The 19419-nt window shown below is 38.1% G+C and overlaps 1 protein-coding gene across 1 annotated transcript in view; it reads right to left on the minus strand.

The window, feature by feature from the left end:
• Nucleotides 1-19419, minus strand: part of Reck (reversion inducing cysteine rich protein with kazal motifs) — a 96866-nt gene that overhangs the window by 41165 nt on the left and 36282 nt on the right. Inside the window, exons 6-8 of the mRNA XM_023716077.1 lie at nt 6361-6394; nt 4087-4284; nt 146-413 (exon numbers count right to left, since the gene is read on the minus strand). Of these exons, the coding sequence (XP_023571845.1) occupies nt 146-413; nt 4087-4284; nt 6361-6394 (500 nt within the window). The remainder of the gene's footprint in view (nt 1-145; nt 414-4086; nt 4285-6360; nt 6395-19419) is intronic.

Below are 19419 nucleotides of genomic sequence, written 5' to 3' on the forward strand. Positions count from 1 at the left end.
ACTAGGTAAGCTAATCTCATCTCTAAGAAAGATTTTTCATCTTCTGAACACTAAGCCTACACAATGAAAGAATACACCACACATTTGCTAAACTTAAAATGACATTTTTAAACTGATTTTTAATAAAGGAAGATGAGATACTGACCTACATGTTGAAGTGTTTGCTTTAGAACAACAATGCAATTTAGCTCCATCAAGGCCAGTAGAGGGAGGAGGGTGCACAGTGACTCCAGGGTGGACAGATTGTGAGCTTTCAAGAAAACACTGCCAAAGAGGATCCTGAGGTAAGGGTTGGGTCTTACAACCCTCGATGAGACCATCAACAATCTCCATTTCTGTTTTCTTTGACATCAGAATTCTCTTGCAGGCATTTTGACATGCATGGTCTTCAGCTCTGTCGCAGCAATATAAACCTACATTTTCAGAATATGAAAGGCAGTTTTATATCATGCCTTGATCGGAAGAGAACATGGCAGTACAGTGGAAATCCTATTTGATACCTCTAGCTGCAGTATAGGGTATTATATACTCTCTTTATTACCCTGCATGTAGCAAACAGGTGAGGAGCTAAAGTGAACAAAATATCTATCACCAGAACTCACCTTTTGCCCAGTCATGGGTCCTCTAGCACTATTCTTACAAAAGCATAGTCATTCTACATCTAAGAAGTTCTCATGTAAAAGAGAAGTTTTTATGTATTGATGTTCTTAGAAAAGGTATTACTGTATAGGTCAAAGTGAATTTATTTTCTGCTAGTGACAAATATCTAAAAGGTTTTTTTTAAAAAAAAAATTTATATATATGGTACAGGGTCTCACTACACAGCTCAGACTCATGGTGATCCTCCTGTTTCATCCTTCTCAGCACTGGGATTACAAACATGCATCACTACACCCAGTCTTGGTGGCCTGCGCTGTGTGCTCAGGGTGGGGCCAGCAGGCTATGTCGTACAGGGGATCGAACCTGGGTCCTTGCACTTTCCTAGGCAGGCATTTAGACTGCTGAGCTATCTCTGTAGCCTGAGGTTATGTTATTGATACAGGAAAAATAATTCATTTTTAAAAATATATTTTAGTACAGGATCTATGGGGTCTCACTACAGATGGGACTCATAGAGATCGTCCAGTTTTCAGCCTCCCAAGTGCTAGGATGACAGGTGTATGCCACCACACCCAGTTTCAGTGCACCCTGGGTGTGGGGCCAGCACAGCATGCTGGGGATTGAACGCCAGTCCCCGCGCCTGCCTAAGCAGTTACTTTAGTCTGAGCTATCTGGCCGGCCCTAATTGATTTTTATAGCAATAAAAACACTGTGTTCTATCATATTCCAAGACAAAATAAAGCTTTTTATATATCTGTGCAAGTTAACTAATCTGTTATAATTTAAATAATACAATAGCAAGCTGACAAGAGATTGGTTTGCTTATGCTTGTGGTTTGCTTCTCATTTTAGTGTTGGGGACAAACTTAGAGCTTTATACATACTAATAAGCACATGCTCAAACACTGAGCTAAAACCCAAGCCCTCTGCCTTTAATTTCTGTAAAGAAGCAGAAAATAAAAAGAACACTTTCAACCAGACTATACAATTCAGAAGTGGTCCTTGGAGGTATTATCAGGTGTCTTAGATTTTTGAAGAAATCTTTTCAAGGTTGTAACCTTCTTTTCCATATTCCTCTGCATTAACATAGACATTAGAGATCTCTGTTGCTCTTGTTAAAACAACACCTCTCTCCCCCAGCTATTAACTCCTTAGCTCCACATAACCTCTGTCAGGAAATACAGAGCTCCATTTTAAACAACAATAGGGTGTTTGCGGCAAATGATTCATTTATCCACTGATTTTCACTGCTCAGCTACATTACATTACAACCCCTCAAAAGAGGGCCTGAGGAGATAGCTCAGTAGAATAAGTGCTTGTCTGGCAAGTACAGGGTCCTGAGTTCAATCCCTAGTACCACAAAACAAAACAAAAAAAGTCAAAAGGGTTCTGATTTCAATAAGACACTCTGCTTTTGAGTTTATAAAAACAAGTCTCTCAGTTTCTCAATATAATAAGTCAAACAATGGCACATGACTTGTAGATCAATCTTTTGTTAACTTGGTTAATCACTCAGTTCTTTAAAATCTGACTATGGAAGAGATGAAGAAAACAGATGTACAAAGTTGAGGCCTTAAAGATTTCTGTAAGGTATATAGGTTCACTATTGGGCCTATATATCTGTGCAAGTTAACTAATCTGTTATAATATTATTTTTAAATAATATTTAAAAATTATTAAAAAATAAAGATTTCTTTTCATTATTTAAATTATAAAGATAATAACTGCTGTTGGTAAAAACTGAAACATTATACAAATATATCACATAGAACAATTAGGTTTATGGCTAAAAAAATGTATCACACTGTAATTTGGGTTCTATAACTTTCTTTTTTTCTTACTATATCTTAGACTTCTTTTACATAAATGTATTCTTTTTTGTTGTTTCTAAAGTGTCATTATTGCTTTGCCGCATCTCCTGCAAAAATGAAGACCATTCTTAGCAATCAGACAGTCGACATTCCAGAAAATGTCGACATCACTCTGAAAGGACGCACAGTTATTGTGAAGGGCCCCAGAGGAACCCTCCGGAGGGACTTCAACCACATCAATGTGGAACTCAGTCTCCTTGGGAAGAAAAAGAAGAGGCTCCGAGTTGACAAATGGTGGGGAAACAGAAAGGAGTTGGCAACTGTCCGCACGATCTGTAGCCATGTACAGAACATGATCAAGGGGGTTACACTGGGCTTCTGTTACAAGATGAGGTCTGTGTATGCTCACTTCCCCATCAACGTCGTTATTCAGGAGAATGGGTCTCTCGTTGAAATTCGGAATTTCTTGGGTGAAAAATACATTCACCGAGTTCGTATGAGGGCAGGTGTTGCTTGCTCAGTATCTCAAGCCCAGAAAGATGAACTAATCCTTGAAGGAAATGACATTGAGCTTGTTTCAAATTCAGCTGCTTTGATTCAGCAAGCCACAACAGTCAAAAACAAGGATATCAGAAAATTTTTGGATGGTATCTATGTTTCTGAAAAGGGAACAGTTCAGCAGCCAGATGAGTAAGATCCAAGAGTTAATCCAGCCGCAGAAACAAGCTTCTGGATTGTAAAGCTAATCTGATATTTTAATGAGACAATAAAAGATCTTTATGAAATAGAAAAAAAAATAAAGTGTCATTATTATATAAATATTTCATAATTTAATCAATTTTAGTCAATATCTTACTGATGAATGTTTGAGTTATTTCTAATTTGTCTCTATGCTATACAACTTCATAGGAATATGTGCAACATATTTCTGCAAATTTGAGCAAGTTTTCTTTCTTTTTTTTTGTACCAGGAATCAAACTCAGGACCTTGCACTTGCCAGAAGTAAGTTTTCTTGCTGTTTAAATTCTTTTTTTTTTTTCTTGCTGTTTAAATTCTGACAAATACTGTTTCTAGATCAAAAGACATGACAATTTGTTTTAATGGTCATTATTCAACTTCTCCCCAAAATACCTACATCAAAAAACTCTGTTTCCCTTAAAATAGAGAATTTCTCTTTCCTCATATTCTTTTTTTTTTAATTAAAAAATTTTTTTTATTTATGTGTGTGTGTGTGTGTGGCCAGCTTAGCCCACCAGGGGGTGGGGCTGGCTGGCATGTGGTGCTGGGGGATTGAACTGTGGTCCCTGTGCTTTGCTAAGCTTGTTCTAAGTAGGTGCTTTAGACCACTGAGCCATCTCACCAGTCCTCTTTCCTCATATTCTTGACATTCCCATCTTTCTTGGCACCTGCTATGACAAAATTTTCATCTTCCAAATCTAAACACCAAAAGAAGTTTGGTATCTCCCAAGTGACTCAGACCATAGGTGTATATAAGAATGTACCATATTCTTCTTCTTTTTTTTTTTTTTTTTTTTTGCAGACCAGGGATTGAACTCAGGACCATGCACTTGCCAGGCAAGTGTTTATTCTACTGAGCTATCTCACCAACCCCCCATATTCTTCATATAAACTCTTTTACAAAAGATTGAAATGAGATGAATGTCTCCTTTACTTACTATCTGTTGGGTTCCTCATTGGATAAGACTGGGTATAATTGTTCACACAGTGTATTAATTGCGGACTAATAGAGGCACAATAATTTTCCACTGCTTTGATCTGAGATGGGCCAGGAGAAGAGTCTGTTCGGAAAATGGCTTGACAGTATTCACGGCAATTTGTGTGATGACCTGCGTAACTGCAGCACACTGAGCCCACTGTGGGAGAGAAAAAGAGACAACAATCAAGTAATAACAGCTTTTGTTAGTAACATCATCATACAGATGGAATAGTGTATATTTCTGAATTTGAGAAATAAAATCATGCTATAAAATAAAGGGTCACTGAGAAGAAAATCACTGTCCTTCAACATTAGAGTTCATTGATTCTCCACAGGCACATGCCACCCCTGGAATAATATGAAAACATATGTCATTGTTGTCATTTAATGCATGGGTGTTAGGGCTGCTAACTATCCTTCCTGTCTTTTCCAGGATAGTCGTATGCAGCCAAACCTCCTCCCACAGTGCTAAGAGTATCCCACTGAGAACCACTGAAACAACTTCCTTAGACATTAGATTTGTGGAGATTTATAAACTAAGAAAACAAACAATAGCAAAATAAAATAAAACTCCAATGTTTCATATTTATAAATGAGGACTAGTAAAAACTAAGATACATCAGACACATAAGTTTGATAATTGTATAACTGTATATCTTGAAACAAAATCCTAAAATTTCTATACTGTTTGAACATCTACAAAAATGTGCTTAAACTGGGATACTCTACCTTTAACAAAGGATATGATCTACTCCCATATTGAAAAGTAAACCTCACTTGAAGTAAATGACTAGATTTATGTATTTAAAAACCAGCAATGGGCTGCCATTTAAAGTTTATAGGGAGAGGGGGATGAGCAGTTGGGAGGGCAATGTGGAAATTGTAGCAAAGAAGACTAAGAGATTCTCATAGAGGTCCACAAGTGCCTGTGGGAGGCTGAAGGAAGACACAACAGATGTACAGCAAAAGAAATTGAGAGAAAGATGGGCAAAAATTCCTGGATAATTATTAGAGATGGATACTGGGGAACTAGAATTAGGGTTTTGGTGACTTCCAGAAATAATGACAATGATAAAGTCATATGCAAATTAATAATAGATGTAGGTAAAGCCTGAGTTTCCGGGACCAGGAAAGAGTTCCATCCCTATTATGCCATTTGTTTTTAACTTGTAAGAACTACCAAACTTATTGTATCCACTTCCAAAGAGTTTAGTTACATAAGTTATTTTTTAATTTTTTGTGGTGCCAGGAAAAAAAATTCAGTACCTTGCACATGCTAAGCAAGCAGTCTACCAGTAAGGTGTATCTCCTATCCCATAAAGAACAATTATTTATGACTACATTTATTACTGCAAACCTTAATGAGGATAAATTAGTAACGGTAGTGTGGTATGCGGAAGGCAGAAGAAACAAGTAGAAAAGGACATGATGCCTATCTTCTTACCTCACTAGGATGGCTTTCTCACCAGTATAGCAGGACATAAGACTGAAAATCTTGAACTATGCCCCAGTTTGAAAGGATAAAAGATAAAGTATAGATAGCTGACATTTCTTATTGCCCTTCAAGATAAGCCTGCTGCCAAACTAATTTAAACAACTATTTGTTCCTCAGTGTTATTTTTCCATCTCTAAGTGCTCTCACTATCCTTTCACTTGGAGTGCCCCTCCTCCAGTCTCCACTGTTCACATACAGTCTCCGTGCAAGGCCCAGCTGAGCCACAGGCTCCAGGAAGTCACCTCTCCGCACCCTTGCAGGAAGCGATTCCTCTTCTTCTGAACTGTCCCAGTGTGTTATCTCATAATCTACCATGTCCTAGATTTCTCAAGAGTATAGGTCATGTTCCCCACAGCTATGTGTCTGCCCCACAACAAGCAAATACTCAATAAATGTCTTCTAAATGACGTGAAAGGCAGCCTTTGTCAAGTGCACATTATATAATGTGCTCAACATCTGAAAGTGATTCTATTATTACGGTGTTAAGTGTCCTCCTCTAGCACATCTAGCTCTTGTGTCTGCTCTGGAAATCCGCAATTAGAAGTAGGAACTGTAATAATACATGAATGACTTGAACAACCCAGAGGAAAGAGCTCAACTGAATCCTGCTGTGCACACTCTTTCACATGGCTTATTAACAGCCTAAATTACAATGCCAGATCTTGGCAGTATTTCTAACAGCTAATCAGGCTCTGTAAACTGTGTCGCTCTCTGTATAATCACAGACAATATACTTACTTTCATTTCTGCTAATGCAACTGAAAAGAGCATTCTGCAAATTAAAGAAAAAACAAATAAACAGAAATTAACAACCAGACAAAATTTCTAATTTTATTCCATTTTATGATTACATGGAAATCAGGATATCAACCTATAATTCTTCTCTAAATTGAAGGCTGAAAACATAGAAGCTATAAAATGACTGCCTTTTAGTCAAAGATTTCAAAGGGAAATCTTCTAACACATATTGGGGATCATGATGATTATCACAAGCTACAAGCTGATCATCTTATAGCAAACCAAATTTATGTATACTTTATCAATGTGAGTGTGCTGTGTTACGATGTATTATGCTCCATCATTTCTTATAAGATAAAAAACATTTTCCAGAAAGCATTCTAATCAAGGACATTTAAAGAAATATATATATATATATATATATATATATATATATATAATCACTGCATTTTAGAGCTGAAAGGACCTCAGAGTTCATCTCCAATGGTTCTAAACATGGCTGTGTACTGGAGTCACCTTCTGAGACTAAAATGTGTCAGAATCTGGAATTGGGACCCAGAAACTTGAAGTTCAAACAAGGCTTCAAACATGGTCCCCTCCTTTTTTTTTTTTTTGCACACGGTCTCACTATGCAGCTCAGACTCATAGTGATCCTCCTGTTTCCATCCTCCCCAGCACAAGGATTACAGGTGTGTGCCACCACACCAGGTCTTGGTGGCCGGCTCAGCACACTTGGGGTAGAGCCAGTGCAGCATGTGGTGCTGAGGGATCGAACCCCGGTCCCTGCACTTGCCTAAGCAGGCGTTTAGTCCACTGAGTTATCTTGCCAGCCCTTAAAACATGGTTCTTTTTCAAGCTTTCTGGGGGCCTGCCCATTAGCTCAGTTGTTTAAGTGCCTGCTTAAACAAAGCACTCACACTCAAGATGCTGTGGTTCAAACCCAGATACTCATGCCAAACCAGAAATGCCCTCAAGGCATCTTCAGGCCGCAAAAAAACAAAACAAACAAACAAAAAAACCTTTCAGGCTTTCTGAAACCAGAGTTTGGAAATCTTCCCATATCTTACAAATGAACAAACTATTTCCTCAACTGGACAAAGAGACCCATCCCTGATCCCAGAACAAGTCAAAGGTACAGTCTATATCACCCTATGTTAAAGTCACTGGTAGGAGAGTAAGAATGAAAACAATATGAAAGCAATAAAAAACAAAAACAGAAAAACTTTTTCTAAAGCCACCTAGATATTCAGAATTTTTCAGCTATGAATAATAACGTTTAGGGGGCCTGCCCATTAGCTCAGGTGTTTAAGTGCCTGCTGAAACAAAGCAGACAGACTCAGGATGCTGTGGTTTGATCCCCTCATCCTCAAGCCAAACCAGAGCTGCCCTGAAGGCATCCTGAGTGACCACCCCCCCAAAAAAAGTTTGTAATTGAAACAGGATGGGTTTTCAAAACATAACATGGGCATAAAAGGATGTATGGAAATCAAATACATGTTTATTTTAGTTGAATCAAGATGATTTTGGCTTTTAATTCTAGCTCAATCCTAAGAAGCTAAATGATCTGTACTTTAAGTACCAACTTTACTAACACTGAAAACCTAGCTTTAAAGATATATCTCTGCAGCTGGAAGAACCATACTGAATTCATTTTCTCCACTAGATAATATTCCACTGTAGAAATAAGCTACATGTGATTTATTCACTTAAAGCAAAACAAAATTTAAAGAAAAACAAAAACCTCTGCGCCTTATAAAGACTAATGAACTCATTAGACTGAACTTCTGGTCGAGGTCTCAAATGATAGAAGTAAAAAGTAAATAGCGTTACTTAATATTGTTCGATATTAAATAACACTGTTCACCCGTATTTCCTTGTTTTAGTTTGACTTTTCATCTGCTCACTTATTGATTGCCTTTACTGGGATTCACTGGATCCAGAAACATTTATAATTCATCTGAATTGATATTAAATAATAATCTCCTACCAACTCTCTCATGCCCTTGAACGGATGAATGTCAGTCTAACTGACCTCTTTCTTATAACCTCGCTTTTCCTCTTGCTTTTTGACTTTTTTGCCTTTGTGTCTAAAGGAGTATGTTTATTATTTTCCCACTTGTCCTGAGGTACACAGTCTGATTTGCATTTTTGTGATTCTTTTAGACATTCTGAAAGTCCCTAGAGCAGTGGTTCTCTACCATGGGTGATTTTGCTGATTCCAGGAGAAATCTGGCAATGCCTAGAGACACTGTTGGTCATACAAATTGTTGCATGTTTGCAATTAGCATCCTACTCTACACACAACAGCTCCCCCTAGCCCTCCAAAGGAAGGAGTATCCAGACTAAAATGTCAACAGCACCAAGTCTATGAACCTCTGTCCTACAGACTTACAAATTTATTCAAGCTGGATTTTAAAAAATTTGAATTTACACATAGAAAACAAAATGTCAATCTCCGCTGGATCACTTAGCTTATGAGAGATATTAAAGAAAACAAAACCTGAGAAATATGAATTTAACCCAATTTCCTTATTTGACAAGTCAATGACTAAAACCTAGAAAGGGAAGTATCTATGGACTCCAGCATCCACTCATAATCAGGGATTGACAAGCTTTGGCGCACAAGCCAAATCTTGCCTAACACCTGCTCTTTTTTTTTTTTTTTAAAGCTTTTCTTCTTTTTTTAAAATTTTATTTGTGTGTGTGTGTGTGTGTGTGTGTGTGGCCAGCTCAGCCCACCAGGGGGCGGGGCTGACTGGCATGTGGTGCTGGGGGATTGAACCGCGGTCCCTGTGCTTTGCTAAGCTTGTTCTAAGTAGGTGCTTTAGACCACTAAGCCATCTCTCCAGCCCCATAAAAATTTTTTTTCTTTTCTTTTTTTTTTTTTTTTTTTTTTTTTTTTTTTTTTTTTTTTTGGTGGAACTGGGGATTAAACTCAGGCCCTTGTGCTTGCCAGGGAAGCACTTATCCTACTGAGCCATCTCCCTGGCCCTAAACACCTGCTCTTGTAAATAAGACTCTGTTGAAACACTGCCATACCTGTTTTTCATGGTCATCTACTTCACACTACACTTGCTATAGCACAGTCCAGAGATTATATGATATAATATATACATATAGAAAATATATAACAGAGATTATATAATTTGTAAGCCTAAAAATATTTGCTATCTGTTCCTTTGCAGAAAATCTGTCAGCTGCTAAAAAAATGGAAACAGCTGTTTCCTTTAATGTCATATTCAGAGTTCAGAGATCTCTCAAGCAACTCTCATTTGTTTTAATGTTTACTGATAAACCTTTCATGCATAAGTGTACCTCAATTTGTTGAATTAAAAAGTTTTTGTACTTGTACTTGGCAGGACCTTCAATGGTAATAAAGACCATTTTTACATCTTTACCCATTTTAAGGTTTAAAAGAATGTTCACATTGATTGATTAACTCATCAATCAATACTGATTAATGAGTTAATCATTTTTCTGTTATGCCTATCATGGTTTGACCTATCTTGATTTTGTAGATTGATCATACCCCTGCTTTGCTGAAAAATTCCTACATTACTATAAGAAACTCCACTTTTCATTTTTTAAACAACTATTGATTAGTTGACAAGGTTTAAGATATATGTGTTTACAGTTATCTCTTAATGAGTTTGTATTTGTGATGGTTTATATATAACAAGTTATAGCATTAACTTTGTTTCTTTTTTTTTTTTTCTTTTTAGACAGGCTCTTGCTCTGAAATTGAAGCTGGTCTTGAGTTCATTATGGAGTGTAGTCTGGCCTTGAACTTGCTGCAATCCTTCCTCTGTCTCCTGAGTACTGGGATCACAAGTGTGTCCCACCAGGCCCACTGCATTGAGTATTTCTTTTTGTAAAATTTATTTTATTTTATTGCATTGAGTATTTCTTTGCTAAATTACCAACTTAGTCTTAGTTTTAGTTGTTTTAAGTCTTTTGAATATGAGTGCCACCTGGTGGAAAAAGCAGGAAGTCACTGAGAATTTACATTCATTTGGAGTCTCTTTCGACCTTTGGCTTACTAGTAACAATCTCAGTATCCGGGTGAGGATACATCACACTTCAGAGACCCAAAGACAGTGTGCTGGAGGATGACAAGATCTCAAGAGAACAGAGACAGAGAGAAAGAGAAAGAGAAAGAGAAAGAGAAAGAGAAAGAGAAAGAGAAAGAGAAAGAGAAAGAGAAAGAGAAAGAGAAAGAGACAGAGAAGGAGTGGAATCAAAGTGAGGGAACTCACCACCCTGAACTTCCTTGTAGAGGAAGATCCTATGGAGTACACATGGGAGGCAGACTCTGCTGGTCCAGCTTCTATTCCACAACTTAGCTCTATAGGTTTGCTAGCATTCCCAGTTACCTATTCTTTCAGCTCAGTATCACCTTTATAATACTTCTCCATTTGTCCATTTGTTTAAATTCTTTTCCTGTTCACTGCCCTTCTATGACTGGCCACTCCAGCTCCCTCTCTCATTCTCACCAAAGCTGATGATGATGAAAACTAAACATTGATCATATGAGTCTTATAAAAATTAAAGGTCTGAAGCTGGGTGTGGTGGCATACACCTGTAATCCCAGAATTTAGGGGCTGAGGTAGGAGGATCACCATGAGTTTGAGGTTAATTTAGGCCACATAGTGAGTTCAAGGCTTGCCTGAACTACATAGCAAGACTCTTTGTCAAAATATGAATGAACAAATATGTTTCAATTTTGGAATATTTTAGTCATTTTTGGACAAAAACAAAAAAAAGCCCATTTTATGATTTTTTTCCTCAGCATTTAGGATTGAACCTAAGACCTTTGTACTGAGTTACATCCTCAGCACTTTTGTTTTTCTTGAGACGGGGTCTTACTAAATCACTAAGTTCTCCAGACTATGCTCAAATTTGCAGTCCTCCTTCCCAAGTGTCCTATTTCCCATAGTATGCCACCATATCCAGCTTATAAATTGTTATTTAATGCTTTCTACTCCCAGAGCTTCCTATTTAACTAGATACTAGTTAGTTAAAAGTAAAGATGCTGTTCTGTCCCTAAGCATCAGTAAATAAGAATCTGCTTTTCACAAATGAATTAAAATTTTCTTCATTTTGAAGTTCCGCATTTCATATAAGGAATTTAGTCTATTAAATGCTAAACAAGAGAGGTTAAATAATAGATATTTAAAGACAGTTTTAAACCTGTATGAGTTTTTTTCCTTATGGACAATACGATTATCATAAAGCGTAAGTGGGACAGGTACAGTGGTATACACCTGTAATACCTTTGAGGTCAGGTTGTGCTATATAGTGGGCTCAAGGTCAGCATGAACTACATAGTGACACCTTGTCTCAAAAACAAAACAAAACAAAACAAAACAAAACAAAACAAACAAAATAAAACTCCTAAAAAGGATAGGTAGCTAAAATAACTGAAGGAGCTTACTATCATGTCTATATATCAATAAACAAGTGATTCTTTAATTTCTTCAGCCTCCCAAAATGATGTCATTTCAATAGTTGCATAAAAATGAACACCCAAAACTGAAATGAGGTTAGTGGGTCTAGACTGCTCAGAGAAGTCTGCTCATTATCACCACACGACATGCAATCAGCTGTAAGCCAATAGTAACACAGGGACTAGAAAACAGCCTCAAAGGAGTGTACTCAGGGTAGCAGACTGATTGTAGTGGTGTACCTCTGTACTTATTTCTAATGTATTAATTCTGGATTTGCCATGTGATTTGCTTTGGTTTAGGGGATATTAACAATCATGAAGTGAGCAGAGGCTTTAATAGTCATTTGCATGTTTCCACTTTCTGACTTGGACTAGCTTCCTAGAGGTATGGGAGAGACACAGCAACTCCAGAACCCTTAAAACCAGGTTGCCCTGCCAACTGATTACAGACATGTGCATGAGTCTAGCTGGACCTGATAAAACCTGGCCAGACCAGAACTGCCTAGCTAGCCCTTAGATTCTTCAAGAATAGTAAACTGTTACTCTTTTAAGCTATAGAGGTTTGGGATAGTTTAATATACAACATTATTGTGATAACAAGTACAACACTCAGTATCTTATGCTCAAAGGAGGCCTAATTTAGAGATATTTAAATAAGTTTTTCACATAAAACTAACCTTGTATATTTGAGTTGTCCAGAGTGGAAAGAAGTTCTATTAAAAAGTCCTTGAGCCAGTGAGATAGCTCAGCAGACAGTGCCTACTTAGGCAAGCACAGGGACTGGGCTTCGATCCTCAGCACCACATACTGTGCCAGTCCCCTCTGCCCCTGGGTTCACTGAGCTACCATGAAGTCTGTGTGTTAGTGGTGCACACCTGCAATCCCAGTGCTGGGGAAGCTGAAACCAGGATGATCACTACAAGTCTGAGCTGCATAGTGAGACTCTGTACCAAATACATTTAAAAAAAAAAATTGCAGAAGTACTGACTGCCTACTTACAGACAACTTTTGTTTTTCTGGGTTCAAAGCTCAGTTTTAATACTTATTAGCTGTGTAGTCTTGGACAAGTTATTAAACTGCTCTTCTTCAGTAAAGAAAAATTAATAAAATGAGGAAAATAACAATATATATATATCATAGGGTATCGTGAACATTAAAAGGGCTCTAACACATAAGCCATAAAAGAAGTGAGTTTGACAGGATAACAAAAAGTACACACATACACACACACACACGCACACACACAGAGACACACATAGACCCACACACACAAACGTAAAACACACACTGGTGCATTCAGTAGCTGCACAGCTTGCCTGCTGCTTCAAGCCTCTTCTAGGTCACTCAGAACTAATCCTCTTCTTCTCACCCATGGGCCCTAGTTCTCCTAGAACTACATGGAGTTAGTCTCTCCTTTTTTGGTTTTGTAGTACAGAAGATTGAACCCTGAGCCTTTGTACTAAGCTACATGCCCAGCTCTTTACATATGTTTTTTATATTGAGGCTGGGTCCTACTAAATTAGAAAATTGCTCATGCTGGGTTTGAACTGATGATTCTTATACCTTAGCTTTCTGCCAGAGTACTGGGATTACAGGTGTACACTGCCACACCCAGCTAAGGAGTGAGTCACAATGACCCATTCATGAAAAACCTCTTTCTTACTGATAACCAAGGAAACCTAACATGGCTCAGCATCTATGGATTGCATTGCGTCTCCCCAGAAGATGTACTACACCCCAACCGTAGGTCCCTCGGGATACCTGTTTGGAACAGGGTAGTTGCAGATGCAGTCAGTGAAGATGAGAGCATATCAGCGTGAGATAAACTCAGAATCCAACTGACTGGTGTCCTTAGAGAAGAGAGACTGTCACAAAGGGGAGCATGCAGGAAGAAGGACATGGGGCAGGGCGACAGAGACTCGAGTGACTCATCTAGCACCCACAGGACACCTGGGCCTACTGAAGTTAGGAGAGGAACAGATCTTGGAGGGACAGACACTGATGACACCTGGTTTCAGACCTCTGCTCTCCAGAATTGTCAGAGATCCTGTTCATGCTGCCTCCTTCACTACAGCAACTCTCAGAGATTGGCCCAGCAGCTTGCCTGTTCTTCGGACTTCTCATCTCTAGATTACAGACAACTTTTTGTTCAGCCTTTAAGTCTTACCTGTTCTATGAAGACTTCCCCATTACCCTTGGCAGAGGTTCTTCCTCCAGGTCCAAATATGTCTTGTACAGAATTACAGCAATGTACTTTGTTCACTGTATTACAATGGTCTATTTGAATTTCTCCCTTCCTATGAACTAGACCAGTGGTGGTGAAATTATGGTACATACCAGGCTGTCTGTATCACTGAAAGCTCTGAAAGATTCACCATCACGGGACTAGACTATGAGTTTCATATAGAGAATGGCTAAACCCTTTAATCTCTGTACCCTGTGAACAGTGCCTGATGCATTATCAGTTTAGTGTGTATCAATTCAATGAATTCTGAGTGAATGAAACATACAAAGACAGACATAGGGACTCTCCCCCAGGAACTCAGAGTTTACTATTAAAGAGAGATACATAAATACAGTTACACTAGTAGAGTGATGGCAAACGTTTTAGAGCTTTCAATGACACCAACAGTCTGCTGCAGCACATGTGCCATTGGTTCACTACCACTGCATCAGAAGGAGACAAATGCTATGATAAAGCATATAAAAACTTTAGAGGTAGCAACCAATCATATGTGGTAGAGACATGAGAGATGGGCAGGTCAGGTTTCAAAGAAGTACCATATAAGCTAGAATGTAAAGCAAAGGCTGCTTAGAGCATAGGGGTAGTTAGGATGAGTTAGGATCAGCTTTCTTGGAGGGAATAGAATGGGTCAGAAGAGGAAAAAAGCTCTGACTTGTAGTATTTGCTGATTTGCATGACATAAATATTCCCACCCAGGGGTGATTTCAAGTTATAAATTGGCCTGAAGAATTTTAAGTACTTAACAACCAGTTTTCCCTACTGGTAAGTAAGAGCCAACTCCTGTATATTACTGGATGAGGGTATATGATGACAGATTTGGGAAGAAGGAATTTTAGAGAGGACAAATAGGTTGCACACCTACAATTGACAAAATGACACAGTCAGTCTGGGAAATTATAGGGAAGATGCTGCTGAAGTGTAAGGGAGGGAAAAATCAGGAACTAAATTGAGAAAATCTTGGTATTCCAGGCTGAGGAGCATGAATTATATTCTATAAGGGGACTATTAAAAAGTTTCAAAGAGGAGAGCAACAAAGTCAAATTAGTCTTTAAGGTCACTCTAGAAGAAAGTGGTAAAAACAGTTAAGAGGAGAAATTAGACTTCTGAAAGCTGACTTGGCAGCCATTGTAGCAGTCCAGTAAAGAGGTGTAAAGGCCTGAACTAAGGCAAAAACTGAAGGTTTAAAAATGAGGCTGATTAAGATTATTTAGGAGGCAAATTTTTAGGGCTTAATAGCCAATAATTTGTGGGAAATGATGGGAGAGAAGAAATAGCGATAGGATCTAATAACTCTTAGTTATTTCTCAGAGGATTATATTGGTACAACCTAAAGAAATGTATAAAAATTGGCTTCTGTTGTGGAGTCTGTGTGCATATACATGCATATTCAAGTGTGTGTGTGCATGTATGGTGTTATATAGAGGAAAGGCAGAGGCCAGAGGAGGAAGAGAATGTAGGGAGATAATCAATTTGGTTGATGTGAAATCAATCAATTTTGATTCACCTGACATAGGGGCAATTTAAAGCTACAGTTGGGTTGGAGATGTAGCACCATGGTACAGTGTTTGCCTGGTACGGATTTGATCCTTAGCACTAGATATGTCCCCTTCAAAACAAACAAACAACAAAAAAAAAAAAAGTTCACCAAAACCCCAAAAGACTATGGGAGTATGTGAGACTGCCTAGCGAGAAACTCTTGGCATTTAAGATTAGACAAGACCACAATCTATACTGATTTAACCAGATTTCCCTTTGGAGATGATCTCATTCAGGGAACTTCAGAGAAGAATGAACTGAAAAGAAAATACTCAGGCAACAAATCTCATTCAGGTGACTGCAGAGGAGAATGAACTAAAATGGAAATACACTAGCAGCAAAGACACTGAATATAGGAGTTACTCCCATCCCCAAACTACAATATAAGTGTAACAAAATAACATATAAGTGAAGTATAATCAAGGTTTTATACTATCTTAAGCCAGTACTGCAGGACCTAATAGGTTTCGCTCTTTTTGGAGCTCATCAGCTGCAGGTAACGGCTCAAATCTACTCTGACATGGTACATCTGTATAGCATTTTACCATTTATAAAGCCACCCATTCATTCTCCTATTTACTACATCCTGACAGTCTGAGTAGGCATAAATAAATATACGCCAAATACTGGCATCCAAAAGCAGAACAAAATGTATGGTGATCTACCATATGCAGTGAAAAGAGGCAGAAAAGGGCTATCTCTGGTAACTTCAGGAACTTGGTGGCTTTGGCACAGGGGGTAGGAATGAGATATATACCATTCTGAATTTCAAACCATGTGAATATCTAAAAAATAAAATATAACTCATTTTTTTTCTCCTTGAATGCCTTCAGGGCACTTTGGCATGGCTGGAGTGTTGTGGGGATCGAACTACAGCAAACTGAAGCTGCCAGCATTGTGGAAGCAGCCACTTAAAGAACTGAGCTAGGGCTGGACCCCCTAAAATATAACTCATACCTAAACAATTATGACAGGTGGCAATGACAAACTGTGCCTGGAATTTACATGGTTGGGTAGTTTTGCTTTTGTGGTTCTGAAAGCCTCTTATAAATACCTTCAGAGTCTCTTTACTTGCTTGCTTTTCTATCTTTCTCTCTTTTTTGAGACAGGGTCTTGTAATGTAGTTAAGGCTGGCTTTGAACTCACAATGTAGACCAGGCTGGCCTTGAGCCTGTGGTCCTCCTCCTTCCTGCTTTAGCCTCTTAAGTGCTAGAATTACAGATGTCTGCCACCACATCCAGCTCAATTTTATCTTAGCATTTTCAAGGAACCAGAGGCCAGTGACAGAACCTGTACTAACAACCATTTTAAAATTTAATTGACTTAAGATAAAGAGAAAGTTCCCATAGAAATACCTCCTACTGGTTTTCCTTTGTAGTCTCTCACCTTCTTTAATGAAATAACAGCAAATAATTAAGACTGAAGGAATCCAGGAAATAAAGAGAAATGAAAATGATATTTCTGAAAAGAATATAGTTAAAAATCCAGAGAAGTCTGATGGCAAATTCACAACATTGTATTTCCATGGATCGTGCATGTAGCAACTGGAAAGTTATTTATAGTCAAAGTCATTCTGTTAAGAGAGTGACAATAATGTTTGAAATTAAAGGTGTGAAATAGATTTATGAATCTTAAATGAAACTTATCTTACCACTTTACAGTCATTGTCAGGTCTCTGGAAATTCCCTAGCCCCATGCCATCTTAATTATATTCATCCTGATATCCCAAGAAAGAAACTATTAATAATCAAATTAAAAAACAACAACAACACTATCTTGATGGTCGGAAGAAAAGGGTACAGCTAAGGTGTGGACAAAAGCTATGCAAAAAGAATCTACACTTTACATCTCACATCTCATGGAAAATATGAGTTCATGTTTACTCTCATCATAATCAGCCAATGTGCACTAATATGGTTATATTTGTGATTCACAGTCAGCATCTGCTTTTTGGTGTCTATTTCTTCTGGCTGTTGAATATTTGAATATGATCTCATGTTCTAGCAAAGCACATTCATGAATTTTATGTCTCTTAACCAATACTCAGGTGAAACAAGGTCCATGCTTGGGAAAATGAGCATGTCTATGACACTTAAACATGTTTACATAGGAATTATTAGGCTAATGGTTGATTTTGGTAGCTTTAACAGACCAAAGCTGGTGAATTTCAATCAAACAGGTATAATTCTTAATTACTGAAAGAAGTATTCTTTCTCAGTTATTAGTCAAAATCAAAGAACTGTAGAATTGGAAGATAGATAATTGGTAAAATGTCCTGCCCATCACTGAAATCTACTCCACAATATATAAAAACATAAGCTGCTGCTTCAGTATTTCTATGGATGGGGCCTGGCCTTAGCTCAGTTGTTTAAGTGGCTGCTTCCACAAAGCTGTCAGCCTCAAGTATTTCTATGGATAGGATGATCTCTTTTTTGGTTACATCTTATTCTATTCTGGGCACTGATAGAAAATGTCTTACTGATAGGAAATCAAGAGTCTTACTGTACTCTTGCAATTCCTTACAGATTTGGGCAGCTTATATAGGTGTGGTGGTACAAGCCTGTAATCCCAACATTCTGGGAGGCTGAGGCAGAAAGATAGCAAGTTTGAAACCCAAAGTGCTGGGGAAGTAATTCCACATGAAGGCATTAGGTTCAACCCCCCTGTAAAACACATACACACACGCTGTGCGCGCGCGTGCACACACACACACACACACACAGTCTGTTCCTGACAACCCCGGAGAAAAACAGTTCTCTATATTTCATGGAGCTTTCATTTACTTTTGAGTTTCAAGAGTTACTTCAAGATTGACTGTGGGGGGCCAGGGAGATGGCTCAGTGGAATAAGCACTTCTCTGGCAAGTGCAAGGGCCTGAGTTCAATCGTTGGTTTCACACACACACAAAAAAAAGATTACGGGCATAAAAATAACATCCCTCATCCTTAATCTTGTATTTATTTCTTTTTATTATTTATTTATTTGGTACAGGGTCTCACTACTCAGCTCAGACCCATAGTGATCCTCCTGTCTCAGCCTCCCCAGTGTTGGGATTATAGCCATGTGTCACCACACCCAGCCACACCCAGACTCAGTGACCAGCATGGTGCTCCAGAGCTGGTACAACATGTGATACCAGGGATCGAACCCATGTCCTAGAGATTGCCAGGCAGGTGCTTGGACCGCCAAGCTATCTCCTCAGCCCTAATCTTATATTTCTAATTACCTCTGAGATATGGTCTTTACATTAAAAAGACCTAAAATTTAGTATGTTTCTTATTTAGTCCCCTTTCAGTACACATGCTATTGTTGCTATAATTTTTTAAAAATTCAACAACTCATTACTATTGTTTCATATAATGTGTGCTTTAATTTATACACTTTCTATTTTTACATTGCGCCTTTTGCATTTCAAATAATTTTCCATTTGAAATGGATCTTTCAGAGCTTCCTTCAGAGGAAAACTTCTAGAAAAGGTCTAATAATGGCAACTCTTTTTTGTTGTCTAGAAATATCTTACAGTTGTCTTTTGACAAATATTTTTGGTACAGAATTCTAGACTGGTGATTATTTTCTTTCAGAACTATTTAGGTATCATTCTGCTATCTTCTGACTTTCTCGACTGCTACTGGGAAATCAACTAGTGGTGTTTTGAAGGTTATGCCATTTTGTCTGACTGCTTTCAAGACTTTTGGCTACTTCAACCATCAATCACAATATGTCTGTCAGGGCCAGGGATATAGCTCAATGGCATAAGCACCTGCCTGACAATATGTCTGTCAACTTGAATGGATTAAGGAATGTCTAGCAAGTTAGTTTTTTTTTTTGTTTT

Source organism: Octodon degus, unplaced genomic scaffold (assembly GCF_000260255.1).
Source record: "Octodon degus isolate 3935 unplaced genomic scaffold, OctDeg1.0 scaffold00045, whole genome shotgun sequence".
Classification (NCBI taxonomy): domain Eukaryota; kingdom Metazoa; phylum Chordata; class Mammalia; order Rodentia; family Octodontidae; genus Octodon; species Octodon degus.